Below are 25,454 nucleotides of genomic sequence, written 5' to 3'. Positions count from 1 at the left end.
GCTTGGAGAGCTCAGGGAAACAGGTAAAAATGCCCCAACTGGTGATGCCTCCCCAGCAGAGAGCAACAAGGTGCCAGTGGGAAGCGCAGGCAAAATTAGAACACAAGAGACACCAGGTCCATTAGCCCACAGCTATGATTCAAAGCTGCTGGGGACCAGAGCCCGGGCTGATCAGGCCAAGGGGCCCTGGGATGACGCAGCCTGGGCTTGTCCTGCTTCCTCAGGGAGCCACCAGCAGGCTCAGCCTCCGCCTCACCACTGGGAATGCTCAGGAAAGCCCCGTGCCCCTCCTCAGCTCCAGGACTGGGTTTCATCATAACTCTCTGAGCCATTTTCTAGGATCCTCTCTTTGGAACCATTAGCGCTTCTTAATCATTTTTCCCCTTTAAATCTCAATCATGCATTAAAAACCCTGAATTCTGCCACGATGAAATTAATAATAATTGCTTAATTGTAAGCACTGTATTGAGCACATTATACTTATAATACATTTTATCTTTATGACAATCCTATAAAACAATTATTGCCATTATCATATGATGTGGAAACTGAGGCATTGTGAAGACAAGCGACTTGCCGAGGTTGCATAAGCAGGAAGCAGAGCTGGAGACGGGCCCGGAGCTCTGGCTCCGCCACTCATTCTGGACCCATCTGCCTGAGGAGGTCATTCCCAGGCAATCGGCTGTCAAGTTGGTCATGCCAGCTAAGTTCTAAAGACGTTTAAAATTGGAGTTGTATGTTGGAAATAAATCATTACGATGACTTTAAATACGAGCCAACTATAATTGCTCTAGTAGCCATGAATTGTCATACTCATAAAAAACCCGTGTTTGGGGTTTTTTTTTTGGAAATTTTTGTGCTAAAATACACATAACATACAACTTACTATTTTTACCATTTTAATTGTACAATTCAATGGTATTAATGACATTCACAATATTGTGTAACCATCGCCACTATCTAATCCCAAGCTCTTTCATCACCCAAACAGAAACTCAGTTCCCATTAAGAACAGCCTCTAGCCCGTTAACCTCCAGTCCACGCTTTGCCTGTGAACTTGCCTATTCATTTCGTATTATACTTGATGATACAATATCTGTCCCAATATGTCTGGCTTTTTTCACTCAGCATAATGTTTTCAAGGTCCATGCATGTGGTCTCGTGTCAGAATTTAACCTGCTGCATGTGCACAGCACATCTTGTCCACCCACTCATTCGTTGATGGACACGTGCGTTGTTTTCACTTTTGGCTATTGTAAATAATGCTGCCGTGATCACAGGTGTATGAGGATCTGCCTGAGTCCCTGTTCTCAATTCTTTTGGCTTATGCCTAGGGTGGAATCGCTGGACCATATGGTAATTCTATAGTTAGCTTTTTGAGGAATTCTCTTTTGCTATGGAAATAAACAGGTTTAAAAAAGGGGAGGCACTATAATTTCATGGAGTCAATTTCATTGCTATGATTAAAGACCAAACAAAATAATCCCGTTTGTGGAGCAGAACAGCAGCAATACTCTTGACAACGTATTTTTGGGTTTTTTTGATAACACAAACATAAGAAGTAATTGGATTGTTTAGAAAACTGTACTAAGCACTCAGCCTTATTAGAATGAATCGTGGTTAGAGTGTTGACCTGGACACAGTATTTAAGCAGAGGCTGGCAGCCGTCTAAGGTGGGGCACAACCTTGGTGTTAAAGTTACTCCCTTCTGTACACCGGGGGCCCTCTCTCTGCAGTTAAATAACCAGGTCTCACCTTGACTCGCTTCTCTCCTGCTCCCGTTGCCATCTGGGTGGCTGCGAGCCTTCATCCCGGCGGCTCCTCACCCTCCCGGCAGGCCGGCCTCCCTCACGCAGCTGCACCATGCGGTGTCCGTGGCTTCGTCTGGGCGCGGCCAGCCACTGCCAGGTGCCCGCACAGATGAGGGCAGATGCTCCAGTCTCGGCTCCCAGTTCAAACTCTGCTAAGAACTGAAATTTTTGCGCTTGATCTCTCCTTTCGGAACGATCAGTATCGCCCGCTAATTTGGGGGCTTTCATTCTCAGGTTGCCTGCCGACTTCCTTAGGGTTTGAACCGAGTTCCTGTTCGTCGATTATCTTCAAGGGTTCGAACTGGAACACCTGGTGGGGAATGGGGGCCACTTGGGGGGGCAACATCACCTGCTTTTACCCTGAAAGCCTGTTGTGTTCTAACCAACCAACGGCTTTGAACTCTCTGATTTTTATTGAAGGAGCGGAATCCCAAACCATTTACCAGTTAGTATGCTTTTGCTCGAGGAGGTTGCTACTCTTAGAAACGTTTTTACCCCGGCTCACCGCGCAGAGGAGCGGGGTGTCCTGGGGTGAGACGCCGCCGGTGGAATGTTGTTTCCACGCACCGCGTCTCCCGGTTCCAGGAGGACCTCAAACATCTCCCAGGTTGCGTGCTACTTTCTCTTTTTCACGCTGGCCAGGACTCCATCAGTCACATTTGCCTGGTTGACTTCAGATTTGTCAGAAACCAGAACCCACCCCAGACCCATGCTTCCCTGCACAAGCTCCCCCCGTCCTCTAGGCCAGACCCCACCTCCCTCTCTCCACGCCGGCTCCCCTCTCGCTGGCTGTTTCCAGTTCAGTCCCAGCTGGCTCAGCCCTGCAGAAGTGCGGCCTCCCACCTCCCTGGGCTCCCTTCCTCCCTAATTATTTAGCACTTAAGTGGATTTTTCTGTTCATCTGTAGTTTGTTGTGGATGTTTCTGTTTCTGTCACTTCTGTTTATACGTATTTACAGTTAGTTCAATTATCTGTTCTAATGGCGAGCCAGGTGGCATGAATAATTTAAAAATAATTTACATTTGGCTTTGGAATGCGTCTCTGTACTCACATTTGAGTTTGGGGGTGTCTGATATTCTGGGAATTCACATTTCAAGCTCAGTAATGGGGTTGCCGCATGAAATGCCTTGGGAGAGGTGGAGAGTTATTCAGCATTTTCCCCGCTGGCCCCTGAAATGTCCTTTGGCTCCCAACTCCATGATGAGGCTGGAAAGCATCCCTCCTCATAGAGTTGGCTTGTTCTGGACCCAGGAGAGCCTGCCCCGTCCATTCAGGGTCTGCCTCCACCGTCTGTCTGGTACACGTTGTCTCTAGCAAGGGGGGAGGTAATCAGGAGGCCGACTTGGAAGCAAATGATCAGGGCTCATGTAATTATCTGGGAAAGAAACATTCCTTAATTGTAAGGCTTTGCCAAATGAGCATTCATTAACTACGGCTGCACAAATGTAACCGGTCCGTTGGGTTTGAAAAATTTTCTTAGCCGTTCTCATTGTGAAATACGCGACAGGACCGACTGAAAATGGTAACTGGCTTTAAACTAGCAGGGCCCTTCCACATACATGGAGCTGCCCACACAGCGCTGTGCTAACGGGTGACACTGACGGTGGTGGGCTGGGCAAAGGCTTGCGGCCCTGACCACACCACGAGAAATATTTAAGTTCTGCTGACTTGTTACATAAACACTCTAACCTCAAGTTCGGCCTGGGCAATTCCGTCCCCTCCTGTGAGCCCTGCGCTGCCACCACGGAGAAGGCACGGCTGTTTTCAGAACAAACCTGCCTTTGGTTTCATTCTAATTGTGGGATGGAACATGCTTGACAAAGCAGCTGAACGTTGATGGGTCACTTCTGGTCTGTTAGTGGTTTTTTTCTTTTTTCTTTGTAATCCTCTCGGGGAAATTTTTTCCATTGCTTTTCAGAGAACAGAATGGGGGGGGAGGAGAGAAAAACATCGATGTGAGAGAGACACATCAATTGGTTGCCTCCCGCACCGCCCCCCCCCGACTGGGGCTGGGGATCGAGCCTGCAAATGAGGTACGTGCCCTTGGCCAGAATTGAACCCGGGACCCTTTGGTCCACGGGCCAGCACTCTAACCACTGAGCCAAACCGACCAGGGCTGTTAGTGGTTCCTTACATGTCTGTTAGCCAGAGAGGAAGTAGGACATGGCCAGCCTGAGATTTCAGACTTCAACCCACCATGCCAAAAGTCATGTGATTTTTTTCACTCTTATGCCTTGGCCTCAGAAGAGGGTAGATAACTAGCTCTTCCTCTGATAACACCTCCAGTCTATGAACCCAAGTCCCTGTGAGCTGAGAAGTCCATTAACTAACCTGCCGAAGACCTGTCTCGCCAATGCAGACTGCCTCTCACTCAGCAGGGGTGTGCGCGGGCGAGTGAATGAGAGAAAATGGATTAATGAAACACCAGCGGGGCATCTGGGGAAATGGAGATGAGCCCCATGGTGGGAGAGCAGGTCAGAGGTCCCAGCAACACCTGGACGGTAGGTCCTTCCACGAGTGAGGAAAACTCTGCCGCATCCGTCTTCAGGATGCTTTTCTATTCTTTCCTTTTCGATGAATTAGTGAGCTGCCTGGCAAAAGCAGGTAAAGAAAGAAGTCCCTGGCCTAAAGTCCTTGGAATATAGGTTTCTGAAATCCTTTTGTCCCCTTAAAACATTTCAAAAATAGTAAATGAAACTTTGAATGGTAAAGTAATAAAAACTCAAACAGCAGAAAGCAACTGCTTAAAAAAATCAATTCATGAGAAAGGCTGCTCAGCCCAGCCTGGCGTGGCTCAGCGGTTGAGCGTTGACCTAGGATCCAGGAGATCGGGGTTTGATTCCCGGTCAGGGCACATGCCTGGGTTGCGGGCTGCAGCTGATCAATGACTCTCTCATCATTGATGTTTCTATCTCTCTCTCTCTCCCTCTCCTCTCTGAAGTCAATAAAGATATATTTAAAAAAAAAAAAAAAAAAAAAAAGGCTGCACAAATTTCCTCAAATAGAATTACACATAAAAAATGCTAGTTTACTGTATACACAGAGAGGTGTGCTCCTAAAGACAAAGCAGGGAAGGGGTTGGGGACACTTCAGAAACGCCCAGTGAAATTATTCCTGGGAAGGCTCTTTAGTTACTATACAGTGTTTTGGAACAAATTAAGTTGTGCATAAAGACACATTATGGGCAGAGCAACTAATGGGCAGGATCACTGAAGGGTGCAGTACAAGGACACCCCGGAAAGAGCCAATGGCGAGGACTCCTGCAGGATGTGCCCTGGGGGCATGTAAGATATTTATGGTGACTCTTTTGTTTATAGTGCTTAGAGGACAATCATGTCTTGTTTGCTCCTGAATCTTTGGTTTTTGTCTTAACTTTTATGTAATTGTACATTATTGTAGGAAAAATGGGAACAAAGATGGGTCAGGAACTCCCGGGCTGGGGGAAAGGCCATAGAACATTCTCTGCTACGGATGAAGGGTTGGACAAATGGAAAAAAACATTTGCCAACACCTGACTTTTAAGAGGAACTTTCTTTGCCCTATGGGCCTGAGACAGCTTAATGGTCACTGAGATTCATTCATCGGTGGAGGAAACTAGAATAAACCCATTAGTTCTTAGGTAAGTGATGTACTTCACTGGCACTGAAAAATAGTGCTGGATCTGAAATGCACTTTGTTCCAGAGGATATTACAACTTTCCAACAGTAGGAAGATTTCACAACTGACCAGATATTTCCCTGTGTGTGTGTGTGTGTTATTTTTTTTCTTGCTATGTTTATAAAGCTCTGGTTGCATTCACAATTTTCCAGGAAACTGGTGTCAGGTAACATCCCCAACGTGAACAGTTACCTCTAGAGAGCAGAGTTTTATCTGGCGCTGAAAACTTGCTGGTTGGTTGTGTAAATACACATTTATTTTCAGTTCAAAGACAAAACAGCCAACTCCAGAGTGAGAAAATGTTACTTTTTATTTCATACTCTTTTAATCGCTGGGTCCCCATACAATAAACATTCTCAAGTGTAAGCAGTGGGAAATAATGTAAACTCTGCAGAAACAGAAAATAAATTAGTTTCTTTTAAACTTGGTGGAGGTCCTTTCACTGAACACTATGCTCGGCTGCAAAGAGAATTCGTCCCGAAGGGAGAAATCTTTGGCCTGTTCTACCATTTCTCCAGCGTTGCGTAACAAGTGTATTTCAAATTCATTTTCTTCTCCAACTGTGGCCAAAAGGCAAGGAATAGTCTGAGTTTCAGGAGCCTGAAGAATAGGAGAAAAAAAAAAAAGTTTAAGAACAGCTTTTCCCCTGGTGTTAAACTGTTAATATTTGATAGCTCTACAGCTGGAGACTAAAAGTTCAAGGGCAGATAAATGATTCTATTCATGGGAGAAGGCTGAGACCACTGTTTGCAACATTTTTACTCATGAGCAGCGGAGAATCCGGAGAATCCGGTTCTGCACCACTGTGACCAAGTCAGACGGGCACTGCAGGCAGTATTCTAAGTGTCATAAAGACAGTATTACTCGGGGACCATGGCAGAAGTTCCACAACTTTTAAATGTGGGATCTACAGTCTCCAGGATCCTGTTGAGTGAGAACGTTCAGGACGTTAGATTAGGAGTCCTGCCGCCTTTTGATTTCAGTTTCTCTTTATAGCAGGCACAGACAGCAGGCTCTGAAAAATGCATTTAGGATAAGAAAGGAAGTGAGCCGACTAGGACTTATTACTGTTAGGGCTCGGCGGCATTCTCTCAAAGGCTCTGAAGACTTTCTGCCACCGCTGAATCCTGCAATCTTTTAGAATGAGAAGTGATCAAACTATATTTAAAAGAACAAACAGACAAACCACCTAAGTTCCAGAAAGAAATGTGTTCACTACTCCAGAAGAAATGTAAATGCAAGCATTTCTCTACTGGGCCAAGAGTTCAGACTCGGCTGGATAGAGCAAGTGGGTCTCCCACAGATGAGGGAGGGGTCTGGAGCCCAAAAGGATGCTTATTAGCTGCAGTACCTAAGACAGCGATAAGGGCAGAAGACTATGAACTGCGAATATTCCCTCACATCTGAGTCAAGTCAGGGAAGTAAATACAGCAGAAACACTGCCAGCATAATAAACATTAACAAGAGAATACTGGAGATGTAGGGAGGGAGGTTTGTACGGTGCGGACCTCACCCCTCTGCTCAGACAAGGCCAGCCTCACCTTGAGAAGGCTAGGAGACTCTGGGGAGGAAAGAGGGAGGCTGGGGGCCTAAGGGAAGGGGAGAGGAGAGTGGTCTGAGGGGACAGAGATGACCTGACACACGGCAAGGCTGGGACAAGGCCTACACCTCTAGGGGCAGGGTGCGTGGGTGTGGTGTGTGTGAGCAGCCGAGCAGCCATGTAACCTCCGTAGCCCATGGATTTGTGTTTAAAGCGCTCAGAGTCTATGGTTCGACATTTTAAGAAAACCTGAAGGGCTGGCAGACGTAGATGTAATAGTCAAGATAAGAATGTGAAAATGAATCAGCATACTGTTTAATCAGTGGAAGAAAAACAATTTTAGAAGTTTATTCAGTGGGTGAATATTTTGGAAGATGGAATATATAAAGCATTTTATCTTGGTATGGGAACAGTAAGAAATGTAGAGGGGCCCAGATGCACAGAAGAGGAAGAGGCGGAGTCACTGACTACAGAGGCTGAGACTGGAGTGAGGCGGCCGCAGGTCAAGTTCTGGCAGCCACCAGGAGCAGGGGGAGGCAAGGCATGGATTCCAGAGACTCTGGAGGGAGGGCAGCCTCTCCCCTACCTTGATTTCGTCCTACTAATTCTGACTTCGGACTTTTAGCCTCTAGAACTGTGAAAGAATAAATTTCTGGCATTTTAAGCCACCTAGTAATTTGATACAGTAGCCATAGGACATATATACCATTAGGGGACGGGAGAATTAGCTCTCTCTCCTCTTTATTAAACAAAGAAAATTCCCCTTTGTTTACACCCTTATATTATTAGTAATAACACTTGGCTCTTGGCTCCTCTTTGCTAAGGATAATAACATTGGTTCCCATTGCTGAATAACAGGTTAAAGTTAAGTATGCTACCAATGTGACATTAAAATAAAAACAAAAGAGTTAACCTCCATAGTACTGATAAAGTTGATGATGACATATTTTGACTATGTTTTTTAAAGCCTGAAAAGTGAATAATTTAGAATCACTTATGAGATTCTTTTGAGATTTGCTTTTGAAATGAGGAGAGTTTAATCTATTTATTTCTCTTATTAGTGAAGCTAAATGGTAGGCACTAGGTGCTGATTAGCCAGTTTGAACTCTGGTAAAAATGTCCTTTGCAGTGGAAAGAATATCAAGTTCATAGCATTTGGTTAAAACTTCCCCCACCTTACAAATTCTAACTTTTCTTAACTAAGCAGTAGATAGATTATAATGAATGCCATAATGGAACTTTTTCTGATTTTTTTTTTTTTGCAAATAATTGTTGTTGGCGGCAAATAATTTCTTCTATTTTTGATGAGCTAACCATGTATAGATTTAGTTATCAGAAAAATTCTGTTTTTCCTGAGTTTGCTGAAATATTTATTATTTCCCTTGTGTTATGTTTAAGAAAGAAAAAAAATGATTAGTTTCTCCCCCAATCCCTAAAAAAGTGTTCAGAAAAACTTTCTTTAAAAGGGAATTAATAATTCAAAACCGCTAAGCTTCAAAACATTCCATTTTAGTTAGGAAAGATTTACTTATTACCATCTCTTAGATGTCAATGAGATGTGAAAGGTGTCATCTTTAGATTTAATTATCACCCTCTTTTATTTAAGTCACTTGGGCTTCCAGCCTATTTTGGTCCATCTGGAAATGGGAGAGGAGCACGCGCTACTCTAAGGACGTGGGTGGTGAACTGAGCACAAGGGTGAGGCACCAGTTTGGAGCTGCTCCTTGAAAATACAGAGATTCAAGACCAAAACCATGGAGCCCAGGTGTCCTCCCAGGGAACCCCAAAACCTTGTGGTTGGCAACTTGGGGATAAGAGGCCCTGTTCCCAGAAGGGCTGCAGGCAACAACAAAACTCAAGATTAATTGATGACTATTAAATATCACTGAAAATTTCTGCTCTTAAGGCAGTTTAGGGGAGAAATGAGCTTGTATTATACTCATTTTCGCATGTGCAATCCAAGAAAAACAATTTTTGGGTAAATAACCACCATTTACAGCAGGACCAGAGTCAATCTGATCTCACACTAAATACGACTGTGTACATCAGAACAAAGCAGAGCGTCTGAATTCTTCAGGAAACCTGCCAGTGTTTGCTGTGCTCATGTGAATCCTGCCAAGGATCAGAAATATGATGAAGTTCAGGATGAGAAACCCACAGTGGGGGAAAGAACCACCCTCCCTAAATCCAATCATCTTCAAACAAAAGGCTGAGCGGTAGAAGGATCAGTTTCACTGGGACAAGCAACTGATTTTAATTAGTTCTTTTTGGTGACATCCAAAAGAATGAATCACGCCCGGACTGTAACAATAGTGAATGCACCACAGGGAGGCCTTGGGGACAAGGAGCGAGGGCTCAGATTCTGGGGATTCCTGGCACCTCCAGTTCACACTAAGTCTCACACAGTTTCCTAGAGGGTGAGGCAAGCAGGAAGGAGAGGAAGCAGAAGGGAAGAAAGTCAGCACTGCTGAGTGAGGTCCTCTTCCACGTGGGACACGCCAGCCACACGTCCCCCTGAGGGCAGAGAACATCGGGAGTCTGACTACTATGTGAGTCAAGCAACCGACCGGACATTTCCTCTTCCGATGACCAAATTTGTCCAAGTTGACTGTCATCCAAGCTTGGACGGTTCTATTTTGTGCATTTTTAATAGCCACAGACCTCTGACCGTCAGAAGTGGTCCCTGATGACCGTATGTGAGAGGCCACAGGAAACAGAAAGAATGGTTGCGGGGTCATTGGATCGAGGAGTCCCTGAGAAGGAATGTTTGCTTTGTATGGTGGTTTTATCTTGCGACACCGGATCCACTTTCAATTGTTCATGCAGGGTAAAGTGATGGGTTTTGAACCACTGCCCACCAAGCCTAGACCAGGATTTGGCAGTTCACAAAGAAGAAAATGGTTTTGGGTAGGAGAGTGGGAAAGTGCTGTTCAATGGGGGAGTTAAGAGATAGCTCTGTTATACTTTGACTACAAAGAATTTTGACTAAGACATAGTTTTTAATACCCAAATAATGATCTTTTGTTATTAAAAAAAGAAATCACCAGTTATCCCGGAATTACAGGTGTGTTCAAATAGCTGACTATCATCTTTCAGAAGGGGCTGGAGTTCATTTACCCCATGACCGAAACGAAAAGGACATCCTTTAGTTTGGGGCATAAAGGATAGGGTGAGACAGAGTAAGCAGATCTGGGCTGAGTCTTGGCTTTTATACTTATTAACTGTGCAACTTGAGCAATTTGTTGACCTCTCTGGGCTAAAGTGTTCACAGCTCGGAAGTGAAAGTACCACCCATCTCCCTGGGTTGATGCCAGCATGACATGTGATGAGAGGCTGAGCAGTGGAAAGAGGGTTCTACAGTCCAGTGGAACAGGGCGCTCCTCACCTACCCCCTCTCAGTGATCACAGAGGAAGGACCTAATCTCTTGGGATAGCACCTGCCTCCAAGGAGTGCTAGGACCACCGGGGCAAGGTGCCCAGAACAATGCCTGGCGTGCTGGAGGTCATACCACAGGCCAGAGTCCCAACCCCTGCCCTGCCCAATCGTTAAATAAAACAGAGAGGAACACTTGTCAGGAAACACGCACATAAGGGTTTAAGTGTATGTAACGGTAAAGACAAGGACACGTGCAGCAATTAAGGTGTAATTGGGTTTATACGACCTACTTGGAGAGAAAATGAAAATGGACCAAAAGGCGGAAAAACTACTATCCAAGGGAGATGCAAGGAGTGCACACTTGTCTGGAGAAAACATGACAGACACAGACATGCAGCATAATGGGTTCTTGACGTGGAGGGAGATTAGGCAGGACGGGCCAATTTCAGTTTAGGAGAAATGATATTGCTAGTTTCCCAAGGCCCAGCTGGGAAAGTCAAGATAGTCACTCACTCTCACTCTCTCCTCTCTCTCTCTCTCTCTCTCTCTCTCTCTGTCTCTCACACACACACACACAGTCATACCAAATGACCAAAATAACACTTATCAAAACTCCAGTTGAGCTCGGCGAGCACGGCTCAGTGGTTGAGCATTGACCTAGGATCCAGGAGATCAGAGTTTGATTCTGGGTCAGGGCACATGCTCAGGTTGCGGGCTCAATCCTCAATGGGGGGTGTGCAAGAGGCAGCCAATCAATGACTCATCATTGATGTTTCTCTCTCCCTCCTTCTCCTTTCCTCTCTCTGAAATCAATAAAAGTATATTTAAAAAACCCCAAAAAGCTCAAGTTTATAGGCCTTATTGTTAAAAAAAAACCCCGAACCTTCCTTTAGTTCATTTTCTGGAGTTTTCTTTTTCAGAAATGACAAAGATAGGAAATGTGCTTGTGGTTAAATCTAAATACAGCCCCCAATCCCCAGCAAAAAACACACAGAAACAGTCAATACAAAACGCCACACGCAACCCAAACCAAGCAATTCCACCCCATGTATTAATGTCATTTCACAGACGTGGTCCCTCACCCTTTTCATCACAGCCCAGGTTGTTAGTGTTTAGTAACAAAGACATAAAAAACCACAATCCCCCACACTGACTTCTGGTAGTGAAACAAGTGAAAGCGAGGACCCTGAGTGCCTGGCTTAGGGCCACATCTCTGGGACAATCAGAGAGAAGGGTCTTCAGGTCAAGCACCCTCACTGGGAGGGCACAGAACTTGCCAGCACGGGGGAGGGGCGCAGGACTAAGGAAGAGGAATGGCCTGAGCAGGAGAGCGAACTGGGAGTGCTCTGGGGGAGGGATGCATCTTGAGAATATGAGGAGGACTCGCTGGATATACGGGTGGGGAAAAGCAGCTGAGTCTTTAAAGCTTCTGACTGGGAGTGGTCCAGGCAGGAGGGTGGGGAGGGCGGTCATTTTTCTTCAAGACAGGAAGTGAGGAGAGAAGCTAGCAGGCATGGTCACAGGGGGAAGGGCAGACACGACAAGGTACAGGGGCCCCCCGCTGTGGCTGCCCATACCAGCTCCAAGTTGAGCCCAACCCTCTGAAACTCTACAAAGAGCCATCAATGGTGTCTAATTTCTGTTGCCCTATCTGCCCAAGACTCACAGAGCCCTTGGAATGAGCCGTCCCATCTCTGTGTGTCTTTCCAGAGGCAAGAGTATAATCCACCTGTTGAGCCACAGTTGAGTATTATGGGTTGAATGATGTCTCCTAAAAGCTACACTGAAGTCCTGACCCCCAATCCAGTACCTATGACAGTGACCTTATCTGGAAACAGGGTCTTTGCAGATGTAATTATGATGAAGTCAATAAGCTGGGGCCCTAATTCAACGTGACTGGTGTCCTTACAGGAAGAGGATGCCACACGAAGACGCATGCACAGGGAGAATGCTATACGGCCATAGAGGCAGGGACTGGGGTGATGCGGCTATAAACCAAGGAACGTCAAGGATTGATGGCAAACACCTAAGCTGGGCAGAGGCCAGGAAGGATCCCAGCAGTCTCGGGGGGTGCATGGCCCAGCCGACACTCTGACCTGGGATTTCTGGCCTCTGGAACTGGGGAGATACGTTTCTGTTATTTAAGCCGCCCGGCTGTCATGCTCTGTTACAGCCGCCCTAGCAAACGGAGACAGCAAGATCCTTCTATCACATGGTTCCGACTGCAACCAAGAGACATGTGGTCCTTGAAAATGACAGCAGAAAGCAGTCTTAATTATGGAAAAAGGATTATGGGTGCACAGGGTTCTGTTGTTACGGGAAGAGATGCCTTAACCAAACCCATATTCACAGAGGGATGATCCGACTTTCACCATCTAACTGCACACCCACCCCCCACAGTGACTCTCAAGCCACGGGCTGTTATTAGGAAGGAATTCGTAGTAACCAGCTCAAGGAGTTACTTATCAGACCATTTTTGTTAGAAATATTAAAAAATACCACTAAAAAAGATTTGGAAAAAGAAAGGAAGTAGTAGCAGAAAGCAGAAGAGCCCACCTGAATCAGGCCCGCGAGGGTCTCGTTCATTTAGAACAAGCCTTTAACTTGCTCTGTTTCCGTATCAAGATCGATGTCGTAAAAGCAGGGCCGCGTGGGCAGTCCTGGCATGGTGCTCATCTGGGGGAGAAAACACAAGTATTGTACATCAGCAAATGCTGCTGCGTGACCCTGTGCATCTCAAGACATAATTAACTGTACAACTCAATTCAGCTTTATCTGACTCAAGTTACGTATCCATCCATCTCTTAAAATTCACCGTCTGCTATTTCAATCTTTAAGGAAATGAAACAGAAAAGGCAAATGTCAAACTTTTGAAGACTGAGACCATTTACTTTGCCCCATGGTCCCCTATAGACTGTAGCTCCAAAACAGTGAGTTTAAAACTTTTTTTTTCCTAAATCAAATCTTAATGCTGAGTCCCAACAAAGATGAGCTCCTCCGGTTGATGGGGACAGTGGGTGTGGGTGGAGTGGATGGTGGCCTCCTCCTCACCCCCAATTACGGTGCCCAAGACACATTTTTGTAAGAACAACTCCTGGAGCACAATTTATGAAGTCCTGCTCTCTGGAGAGCAACCAAGCCGGCCTACCTCAGTAACAAGCACTGCTGTTTTTTGAGAACTTACCACGTCCCAGGCACTGTTGCATTCCTTCCTTACTTTGCCCTCCCAACAACACTATGAGACAGGTACTTAAAAAAAATCTTTACTGATTTCAGAGGGAGGAAGGGAGAGGGAGAGAGAGAAACATCCATGATGAGAGTCATTGACTGGCTGCCTCCTGTGCACCCCCTACTGGGGATGAGCCCGAAACCTGGGTATGTGCCCTGAACTGGAATCAAACTGTGATCTCCTGGATCCTAGGTTGATGCTCAACAGCTCAGCCACGCCCGGCCCGGCAAGAAAGGTGCTTTCATCATGTCCGTGTTACAAGGAAGATAACAGAGGTTGTGAGAGGTTAAATCACTTGCTTGAGGCCATACAGGTCTAATAAGAAGCAACACTAGAAATCTGACTCCATGCCTGTGATCTCAGACGACTCAGTGGCCACCACTGGGGCCTCTACATGGATAACTTAATTGAGTCTCCCCGCCCTGAGAGAGATGTTCAGGCTTTAGCCCCACTTTGTGGATGAAGACAGTGAATTTTAGGCACAAAGGCAAGTACTCAGGGACACAGCTAGTTAGTGTTGGAAACAGGACGAGACCAGGCTCATGCTTTGCTGCATCATGTCCAGATCAGAGTCCAAAGTGTGTTCTTTGCCCACCTGCATCAGAAACCCTGGGTGTGCTGGGGAAGATTCCCAATTTCCCCCTGGTGGTTCTCGCACCAAAACACTGGTCTAGGACCTAGATGGTGAGGCTCCTGGATGACCCACTTCTATTGGTTTTAGTGTTTCCTGCTGAGCTTTCACATGCACCTTTTATACAAAGGATGCTCGTAAAGCAAAGCTGCATCCCATGCTGCCGAGGAAAGACACCTGAGATTCTGCTCAGCCTGGTTCTTCCGAGGGCTAAGTGCTGAGTCAAGCAAACACGTCTGCCTGCTGGGCTGGAGAGCGCTCGGAGAGGAAGCTGCACCACCCCCAGCACTCAATGCCCTCCGCTCCTTCCCACCTGGCAAAAGTGCCCAGCCAGACAGGAACCAGATAAGGCCTCTGTGATAAAACTCATCTCTCATTCTCCACTTCCTTCTGCAGTGACTTGGATTTCTCTCTCCTCCACCCTCTCCTGCCCCTGTGATGTCAACAGATTCTTATTACGCAGATTGGGGTCTGTGGACCAGCAGCATTGGCATCACTGGGAGATGTTGGAAATTTGAATCTCAAAGCCCGCGGGGGCCTGCCGAATCAGAACCTGCAGTTTTAGCAAGACCACAGGTGATCTGTGTGCTCATTACAGTATGAGGAGCTCAGGCTCAGTCAATGGCCCAGGACACCTCTGACCCCACCCTGCTCACTCCCCTTTCCTGTGAGCGCCAGGAAAGGAAGCTCAGAGGCGGAGGGGTCTGAGCATCGCAGGCCTCATTAACCACCTGGACCAGGGGAGCAATGGGAAGTGCTCTCCACATGGCTGGATGCAGAAAACATTGTGACATACGGTGGCTCGCTCCTGTCTTGCTAACTGCACAGGATAGTACTTTAGATATATTATGGGTTAAAAGGCTTCTGGGACCCACCTGGAATATAGGTACCATTTATAACACGTCTTGGGGAAAATGTGCTTTGGATTTCAAGCAATAAACTACAAATAAGGTTTCAGTGCTCAACCTGCTTTTAGGTGGGGGCTTCCTGTATTTCAGAACTGTAGGTGCTTGGATGGCTATTTCTCTTGCTGAAGCTGCTGGTGTCCTAGTGAGAGGTGACATTTATCTCTGGTTACTACAGCGGCTGCACATATCCGAGGAGATCCCAGAAAAAAACCTAGGCTCACTGCATTGGCACCGGGACACCAAACACAAGAGACACTGGGTGGGAACTGCTCCTGTTTTTCCCTGTTGCCTGAGTATAACTCACATGTCAGGTGCTCTATGGCAATTCTCCTGCCCACCCACATTCTGACACGGGCATTTTCAGATGCCTCTATAATCTGGGCGGGGCTATGGGTTCAGAAAAAGGAACCAGCATTTTAAAGTTGAAGAGAGAGAAAGGAATGATCATACTCAGTCACAGTGATGCTGCTGCAGCCCGTAAATTAACTCGACAGGACATTACCCAGAATTTACGGCTGCTGCTCCAAGGCGGGATCCAGTAGGAGGAAGGTTATGTCTAAATCTACTCGAGGTGAGAAAGCCCAGGAAGAGCCCGAAGGCAGTGTGTTTGGGCTCATCTGAACAAAGCTCCAACGGATGCTTCTATTGTGGATGACACACTTGCACCGCTTGCTTGTTTACACACTATTTTTGTAGACGTGAAAATGAACTTTCCACTCATGCAAAACCAAGACAGACAAAGGTGGAGCATGGTGCGTGGAGTTCTTGAAGCTGACCCATGGGCTGCAGAGAACCAGAGCATGCATCACATGGTCACATGGTCATCCTGGCACCGTCAGAACTGGGAGCTAAAAGTAGCCAAATAGTAACTGCTGGGAAGTGTGAATGTCTTTACTCTATTTTCAGCTTATGGGGAAAAATGAGTTTAATTGCAAGATTCCCATGTTCGTTTCCAAGCAAGCAGTCATCAATTCCCAGAATCTGGAAGACTTATTTGGGATAAGCAACAACGGACAAGAAAGCACACAGAGTCTGCAGAGCTGAGGACTCCCTGACCTGTGGGCGAAGAGCCACCTCCAACAGAGCCACTCTTAAAATAAAACCCACCGAGCAGACACACTGCGCAATTACGTGAAGGAGCCCTAACACATTCCCGGCACATTCTCTCCCAATAAAAACCGGTATCCAAGGACCGTAGCCCCCAGGACAGCACGACAAGAAAGAATTCGGACGGCCCTTGGGAGATGACCTCTGGCCCCACGCCCACGGTCAGTGGTGATCTATGTTGACTTTATTTGTGTGCCCCCTAAGGAGGCCCTCTGCTTAAAATAACGAGGGAGCCACTAAATCGTACCTACTTGTCACGCTGCATTAATGGATTCCTTTACAAAGGCTGAAAAACATGGGCCTTTGACCTTCGTGACCCTCATTTTAACTATAATGAATCTTCCAAATCTTTACCAGTTTTGGGTTAAACTTCTTTTGGAGAAATTATGAGTTCTATGAACAGCCTTTATAAACATACATTAAAACTAGTAAATATCTAATCACTATGTTGTAACCTGAAAGTAATACAATACTGTATGCCAACTGTAATTGAAAAATAAAAAAATTAAAAAACTAGTAAAGAGAAAATATTCTTACACTTAAGAGTAGTCATTAGAAGTAGAATATTCTTTGGCACGAGTAGAAAAATTATTAAAAATTGTTTCATAGTGATAGAATCATAATTTCTATTTAACCAAAATATCATTATAGTCGTTAATTTTGTTGTGTTTGTGAAATAATTTCTTTTCTGACTTCTCCTTAAATCTACTGCATTTTCCTACTGAATAAATCACGCAGTTATATTCTGGTTCAGAAAAGAAATGTGTTTTTACTTACACCTATTCTGTTCCTACAGTTCGCGGCTGGAGCTGGTATCCCTTCTACACTTTTCTTCCCTCCTCTAATAGAAAAGTGACAGAGCTGGTAGATATCACCTCATCTCAAAAATTTTAGAACAACCAACAGGACTATAATGGTTCACTACATTATGATACAGTTTAAAAAAAATTGAAGTCTTTGTTAACCATTGCTTCTTGCCTTCTGGCCAAGACAATGTGTAAATATAGAGCCTGGCACCACCGGGCCCTCGATAAACACTTTTTGAAGTGGATGAGCACAGTGGGGCATGCCTAGAGGACTGGCAAACAAACTCTAAGAAAACTGCGAGGACTGGGCCTTTGGTTTCTTCTCCCCCTTCTTTGGATGTGAGGGATACAACCACTTATATTTAATGGCCATTTAGATAGTAAACAAGCTACTCTAAGCAGATGCATGAGGAAAAATAGCCCAGTATAGACATCTACTGACTGCAAGAAGCGAGAAGTATGAAAAATCATTGTAACGATGACAGACCACTGCTACCACTGGGGTCTCCAATTGCCTGGCTTGGTGGAGGCAGACGGTCCGGGATTTGTTTCTGGGCAGTTAGGTAACATCCATCTGCACAGCCTATGACGACCTTCAAAAGCTCATTTGTTACTACTTATTTATTTAAACACATTCTTTTTTTAAAAGAATCCTCACCCAACGATACGTTTATTGATTTTTTAGAGAAGGGAGAGAGAGAGAGAAGCACCGATGTTTGCCTCCCGTACTCGCCCTGCCTAGGGATCAAACCGCAACTGAGCTACGTACCCTTGAACGGAATCGAACCTGAGACCCTTCAGTCCAAGGGCTGACGCTCTAACCACTGAGCAACAGGCTAGGGCTGTTCCCGATTCTTATGGATGGTCCCTTCCTTGGCTTCTGGTCGTTTCTTCACACGTGCACCGATCGGCACTCACTAGAATACCCCCTGCAGACGTTCAGAGCTCCTTCCTGTGTGGTATCTGCCATGCAGACGCTAGCTGCCTTGGTTTCCCTGAAGCACCAGGTCTTCAACTCAGGGAAATGCTGAACTCTGCCTGGGTTTCCTATACAGGGGCTGGAACATTTTCCTAGGCAGAAGGCCAGGGCAATTGCGGGGCTCACTTCCTGTTTTTCAGGGATCAGTGTCCTTTGCTGATGTCTAATGTCTTCAGTGATTTTTTTCCCATTACTTTGTCCAGTTTTTTAGTTGTTTCAAACAAAACGGTAAATCTGATTACTGTTATTCCACCTTCAGTAGAATGCAATTTACTTGTAAGAATGTTATACATCATTGGGTGGCTACTGTTGCCTTATAGATGTGAACAGGAACTTACAGGCTGAGGTTGTAAAGGTTATGATGTCGCTCATTCCCTGAAGAACAAGGTTATTGGAAACGCTGTATTACTGCATATAATGAGAGAACTGACTCTGAGATAAGCCATCCAAGAATAAGATTATGTTAATAAAGAAGCACCAACGGAACAATGCAATGAGCTCAAATCTAAACACCTGCTTAAACCCAGAGCCAAAATTCCATTCAATGATTATAAAAACATGTGAAATAAATAGGAGTTTTTTTAAATAAAAAGGTTTGCAATCTTTAAAAGGGGGCGTGAGAGATTCTGTACTTAGAGATTAATATCTAATTTGACAGAATTGTAGCAATGAAATCCTAGTCACTGAGACACACATTTTGTGTTTACGTTTCTAAAATGAAAAACAACAAGAAACAGGATTCCTTAGTGACTGCTCAGTTATCTGCTTTTCTCAATCAAAACAAGCCAGTTTCTCTGAACTTTTCTTTTCTTGGCAAGTCAGCTCCTTACTTCATGGTTCTGCTACTGCCACAAGCAGCAAGAACCGTCTGAAGTTCAGCGCGCCTCCCTCGGCTGCCCTCTCAGTGACCTTGGTGCATGAAAGCTTCCCATGATGGCCATTCTCAAAGAAGTTCATGGCGCAAGCATCTGACAAGCGTCTGAGTAATTCTCTAGCATGTGGCAGTGGACTGATACCATCAACCCATTAGCTATTTTCCCACTGAACCCAAGCCAATAAAGCCTGAATTTTTCATATACTGATATATCAACAACACAACATATCAATATGTATGCACTTCACAATAGCCAACAATTCCAGAAGCATCGCCTGTCTCCAGCTTGGTATGGTGTCCCACATTGACTAAGATCTCACTTTTACTTCCCCTCCTTCTACCCCGCCTCTCCACAACCACTGTACCTACTGCAATGTAATTTTTTATAAGCCAAAAGTAAATCTGGTACTTGCATGAAAACGTAATTCAAGAAGATGTGGCAAGATGACAAACAGCATCTATTACACATGCCGTTAGAGAGCAGGGCTTCAAATTCCCCACGTAAGCTGGGGCTGGCTGCGCGCTTCCCAGCAGCAGCTTCCCCTCCCCACAGTCAATGGGGTTTCCATGGAGGGAAGGAAGAGCGCTGGCCATCTGCCTGAGGGAACAGCATCTGTGGCCCTTTCCATTTCATTCCCACCAGTACTTGGGGACACTGGGAAAGTAAAAATTGTTCCCAATGGGAAAGAGGTTAGGGGTCCTGAGACAGTTCTATGTGCTTATTACCCAAACATAAAATTGCATGGCCCTTTCTTTTCTTCTGAATCAAAAGCTGGAAAATGACGGCCCACAAGCCAGATCAGGCCAGACACCTATTTTTGTAAATAAAGTTTTATTGGAACACAGCAACCTCACTCATTTGTTTGTATGCAGCCCATGGCTGCTTCTGCGCTGTAGTAGCAGAGTTGAGGACAGAGACTGTGTCCTACAATATTTCCCACTTGCCCCTTTACAGAAAGGTTTGCTGACCTCTGTTCTAAAAGACAATGCTACAGACAAAAGATAACTTTCCCTAAAGACACTGGTTTTATAACTAGAGAAATGCAGGTGTCAGCTGAAAGAGAGGCGGGCAATGTGTTTGAAGCTAAATGATCGGTTCAACAACACACATTTACAGACATGAAAGGCCCAGGGCATTAACCTGGGATACTACTGCATGCTCAGCATAAAAGATATTGAGATATAAGTGGAAGTTAATTTATGGTAATTTTTATATAGTCTCTACTTCACAGATTTCATTTTACAGAGTTCAAATTTGCAGAATATAATTCATAGATTCTAATTCATAAACCTAATTTGTAGACGAAAGTTTTACTTCAAATCTAATTTCCTTTGATTGGGAAAACACCTGAGTTCTTAGAGAGGTGGCATCTTCTGGCACCAAAGGGCACACCTTCTGTTCCACCTGGGGCAGAGGTGGGAGGCCTATCCATGTGCCATCTGAAGGCTGAAAAGTGACATTTTTCCTTGCTAAGTCGACACAGAACAGGTCCTCTGTGTCGACTTGCTCGTCAGTGTCCAGGGGAGAGTGTTTTCTCTGGATTAAAACAAAGAACATATGTCCTGTAGCATGGGCCGTGCGTCAGTGCGCTTGTTGAGGGATCTATGATCTGAGAACTCTGAAATGGGAGCTGGGGTGATCTAACACTTTCCAATGTCCTCTCAGATCTGGCCCTTTGTCACGTGGGATTGTGTGTTAAGTGGCTCCAAAATCCCCAGTAAGCTCTGAGATGAGGGTGTCACTGGGGGGGGGGGGGGGGGGGTGGCTAACAAGGAAGTGATCCCCAGATAGGCTGTTAAACAGAACCAAGGACACGTGATGCTCGCTAAAGAAACATGGAGGCCCGTGAAAGGAAAGTTGCTACAGCAAAGCAGTCATCTAATAATGAGAGGGGGGCACGTCCCTACGATCAAAAACCAAAGTTATAAACCCAGGGGAGAGGACTTCAAAAGAAAACATTATGATGGGGAATTTGGTCAAGGGAGAGAAGCAGTAAAGGAAAAAAGCACAGAGTAAGCAAGAATTTACTACATGGATTCTGTATTTAGCTTTTGCTATGAGCAGCCAGAATCCAAGTCCTCTGGCCTATCAAGCCAGCAAGGGAGTAACCTGCATGTTCTTAACCATGGGCATGTAGTTAGTTATCTAACTGTACAACCTGGAGGGCCAGAGGCCATTTTTAAAAAGTGCTTAATTGAAAATTGTGCAGTCTCCGTGGACCTGGGTTTGGGCCTTATGACTGCAGTCACTTTGGAATGAAGCCACAGCTAAAAAACCATGGGGCAGAAGTGGCTGAACTTAAATAAGCAGCCAGTTCTCACTGTATCCCATCCCCCTTGCCACTGGACCCACCTTCCCCAGCCTCCTGGTCTGAATTCCTCATCTTTCACCAAGACAGTCCCCAATAATGATTGATGTAAGGACTACAATAAAACCATACCATAGTTTCAGTCCTTTCCAAAAATTTAATGAAATCAGGCCCACTGGCACAAGTCCACAGGGAAGGAATCAAAGCTGGATACCATGGATCAATGCTTCAAAGAAACTGAGCTGAGTTCAAAAGCACTATGGCCTGGACAAGTACTGATGCTCCTCCCGAGGGTACTGACGCCCCCTCACACCAATGCATCACTGCCGAAAATGCCACTGAGTGGGGAAAACGGCACCGTTCTGAAGGATGCAGGCACTTTCTCAGGTTTTTAGGTTTTATATACCCTCCAGTTCAACTGTCTTCGGTTGTACGTAAATGATTGTTTTTGTAAATGATTTTTAAGTTAAAAAATTAATATAATTCATATCAAGCTAAAAAATTTCTTTTTAACTTTTGAAAAAACAATTGGCTGTCTACTCAGAATACTGAGCGCCTCCTGGGAGTAGTGGATGAGAGCATTAAAAGCCTGAAAAAGTACTGAAAAGAGAAGGGAGGTCAGAGAGTGGGCTGAAAAGCAGATGGATGTTGTAACTGAACCCGCAGTTCCAGAAGAACCTGACCCGCGGCCACGACTTGAAGCCGCGAGGAAATGCCGCAGGGTTTGAAAGATGTGGTAGCGTTATTAACCATGTCCAAGAACAAAAACGGAAAAGTGATACTGGAAAATCCTGAGGTGTCTCCATCTCCATCACTGATAAGATCTTGGCTCAAGTTCCTTTTAATGGGTCACCAGGCGAAAGGCATCAGTGCCCTGAAAAAATCCAACGTGGCCTCTCTGCTTCGGTGTGGTCGGGCCAGTGGCCTCTGCGGCTGCAGTTAGGGGGACAGGCACGAACTTTCCTTGGTCATCTTGTGATTTAATCACAACAGTGCTGTTATCAGATCTGCACTCTAGCTGTTATTTTGGTTTGTTTACCCAGAAGTCTGCTCTGTTGCCCATGGAGTGAACCAGAATCCTGCTATCTACTCAGCATTAGTCATGTCTTTTATGTGGCCGTGCCTGAGAACAAACTTGTTATTCAAATGCCACTTTCAAGTCCTGTTGGATCTGCCCTGCAGCCTCACTGAAAGTTATAAATGCGCAACTGAGAATAACCATCCTCTGTTTACAGGCACCAGAAGCCCTCATGCAACACCCAGACACAGCAGAGCTCATTTGGCCGGTGTCTGCGCGACATCAGCAGAAAGAACAGGGATTGGCAGTGATGCCAAGCTGGCAAGTGGCCACCAACTTCCAGTTTCCGGAGAAGAACCAGCTGGCTACATGGTGAGCCTGGGTCACTGGGCTCGAGAGAGTTCAAACCAGGGGAGCACTGAGATATAGGCTCATACACACAGTCACCTACCTGGTAGCTATGAACCTAATGAAGATTATGATTTGTCTTTTTCCATCCAACTAATTTCACTTAGCATGATATTCTCAACATTCATCCATGTTGTTGAAAATGGCAGGATTTCACCTGTTTTATGGCTGAGTAGTATTCACTGTGTGTGTGTATAATACCACATTTTTACTATGCAGTATATATGCCTGTTGAATCATAATGCTGCATATCTTGAACTTATATAATGTTATAAGCCAGTGTTACCTCAATAAAAAAAGAATATCAACACATTTTTCTAGATTAGCAAACATTTACTACCTTGAAAAGTTATAAGCTATGATTTGGTTTAATGTTTTAATTCATTTTTTTAACAGTGGTATTAGATCTGTACTAAATCGGGGGGAAAAACTCCCATTTCCAACAAGCTAAAAACAATTTAACACTTCAAAAAATTTTATCAGAAATTTAAGAAATGGCATAAAGAGAGAACATTTATAAAAAATTTTAGATTTATGACATATGAGAATTTCTTTGGAAGCAAACTTTATAAATGAAATCGGAGTTTTTTAAGAGACTATTTTTGCCAAATATTAACCTTATTTTCATTTTTTGATTTTTCAAGACTTTCAAATTGTGTATTTTAAAGACAAACAACTTAATTATGTATTTTGAGAAACTCTCCATCTGTGAGTTCATCCAGGAGTGGCCTGGTCCCAGCGGAAAGATTCATGACAAAGATACAGTGAATATCTTTTAATATTCTAAGTAGCATGTGCCGAAAACGAACACTTCCAGAAGTGCTCTCTCAACTTCCTGCAGCAACTATAATATTACGCCGTGCTTTGTCCAAATTACTGCCCTCTTGAAAACTGGAACACGTTTCAGATCTTTGGTTTTACAGGTGTGTTTCAAACACTTCCATCAACTTCCAACTTGAGGCCAGGTACTGTAATACGATAGCTGGCGTTGCCTCCCCTCCCATTCTTCACACTTGGATGTTTAATTATTCTATTCACCTAACTGTCTAAATACATTTGCATAAGTTCAAAACAGTATCAGATGGAAGGCTTCATGGATCTGTCAATATTATTTTTGGCTCGCTCAATGGAAAGGAAACATGCTATGCTAAAAGCACAACATTTGAACAGGGAAATATGCAAACTGCCCTTCCATCTGCATGCGACATGTTTGTTGGCAAAGTACAAATGAAGAAAGAGAGATGGGCGTTTAACTAGATTACTCATCTCGCAAAATATTCAGCCCCTCTCCTGTGCTGCGCTGCACACCACCAATTAATCACATTTGAAAAAGGAAAGAACAAAGGCTGTGTAGATGACAAATGAGGCAGGCAATGTGGCTGACACAGGAATAAAGATTCAGGGGGGAAATATTTTGATTCTTTTTTCATATATATCTTGAGACTGTACAAACGACTGCAACTTATTTTAAAATCTACATTCTACCATAAAGTTGGACTCCGCACATATTTGATGACATCCTGAGACAACTTAGAACAATGCAGACTTGCTGAACCACCACACAAAAAGCAGCAAACACGTGTGAACGCAGCCACAGAAAGGCTGGGGCGGGCGTCAGAGGAGGTCACGTTTTTAGGTACTAAAGTTAACTCCTGAGACCAAAGCCATATTCCGTGTGTTGAGCTAGACGGATTATCTGACAGAACAGACTGCTTGCTAGTATTCGTCTATCTAAGTGTAAGGGCACCAAAGAATGAAATCCAGAACTGAAACAATGCACAGCAACCTTGTCTTACAGTTATGAAGTCCACTTACCCTTCACCAGAGCTTCGGGCAAGTAATGAGCTGGTTCTGAGTCTGACGTATTTTCATTACCCACATCCAAGGGGTCATGCTGCCCACCTTGACCCCAACACGCAGTCCTCAGACATGAGGCATCCTCTCTTTCCTGGCGCTAGAATCTAACTCGAGGGCAAAGACTGTCACAGTTATCTTTTTAATAATCAAGGTTGATTGAACATGAATGGTAGACTGACGGGCTGCTTGGAAATTCCTTCCAGGTGGAGGCCTCACTGTGGTCAACTCGGCTTTTCAGGGTCCAAGGACTAGGCAGCTTGTGAAATAAGTCGCATTAAGCAAACTTACAAAGGGCCTGTTCTATAATCTAATGTCATTTTATTCACTGATGGACAATGTGCGACTCTGCCATTTTGAGAGGTGGCACAGAGTGATGGGAAAAGAGTCGAAACAGAAGGACGTGCAGCCACATCACATCCTGGGGACTCTGCTTTCTCACTTAGGTACTGGGAAAGGTGAACTAGGTTGTCACTGCCATGGTGGTGTGGAAAAATACGGGGCTGGGCTTTCTCTCCATGTAACCTTGGTTTTAATAACCATTTGAGGTGCTAATGACTCCAGGATTTTTCACTTATAGCACAGTCTCTTTACTGAACACCACTCTGCGGGGGGGACCTTCACCTGAACTTACAACAAACGCTTCACTCGACATGTTCAAAGCTGAATTCATTACTGTGCAGAGAAGTTAGCACAGCAGGGCTAAGGATGCCATCCTTAGACCTGTGGCTCAGGTTGGTGCCTGGAACTTGGATTCTGGGAGGGTTCCCACCCTTCTCCTAAAAGTGGCCAGCAACACGGTTTACACTGCACACTGCTGTCCTTCTGGGAGTCTGGAGTTTGGTGGATGCCTACCTGACCAGCCCCCAACACAAACCCTTGGCACCGAGTCTCTAATGAGCTGCCCTGGGAGAGAACATCTCACACATGTCACAACTCAATGCTGG

At 45.1% G+C, this 25,454-nt stretch overlaps 1 protein-coding gene across 2 annotated transcripts in view; it reads right to left on the bottom strand.

Annotated features, from left to right (window-relative positions):
• Positions 1 to 5,753: 5,753 nt before the first annotated feature.
• MTHFD1L (methylenetetrahydrofolate dehydrogenase (NADP+ dependent) 1 like) overlaps positions 5,754 to 25,454 on the bottom strand; it is a 149,699-nt gene continuing 129,998 nt past the window's right edge. For both annotated transcript variants that reach the window (XM_081140670.1, XM_081140669.1), the window contains 2 exons: positions 12,941 to 13,060; positions 5,754 to 6,068 (listed from right to left, as the gene is read on the bottom strand). In XM_081140670.1, the coding sequence (XP_080996796.1) occupies positions 12,971 to 13,060 (90 nt within the window). In that variant the 3' untranslated portion in view covers positions 5,754 to 6,068; positions 12,941 to 12,970. The remainder of the gene's footprint in view (positions 6,069 to 12,940; positions 13,061 to 25,454) is intronic.

Source organism: Miniopterus schreibersii (genome assembly GCF_964146895.1).
Source record: "Miniopterus schreibersii genome assembly, chromosome: 6".
Classification (NCBI taxonomy): domain Eukaryota; kingdom Metazoa; phylum Chordata; class Mammalia; order Chiroptera; family Miniopteridae; genus Miniopterus; species Miniopterus schreibersii.
Note: the sequence above shows the minus strand (reverse complement) of the source record. Positions and strands in the feature narration are given on the sequence as shown.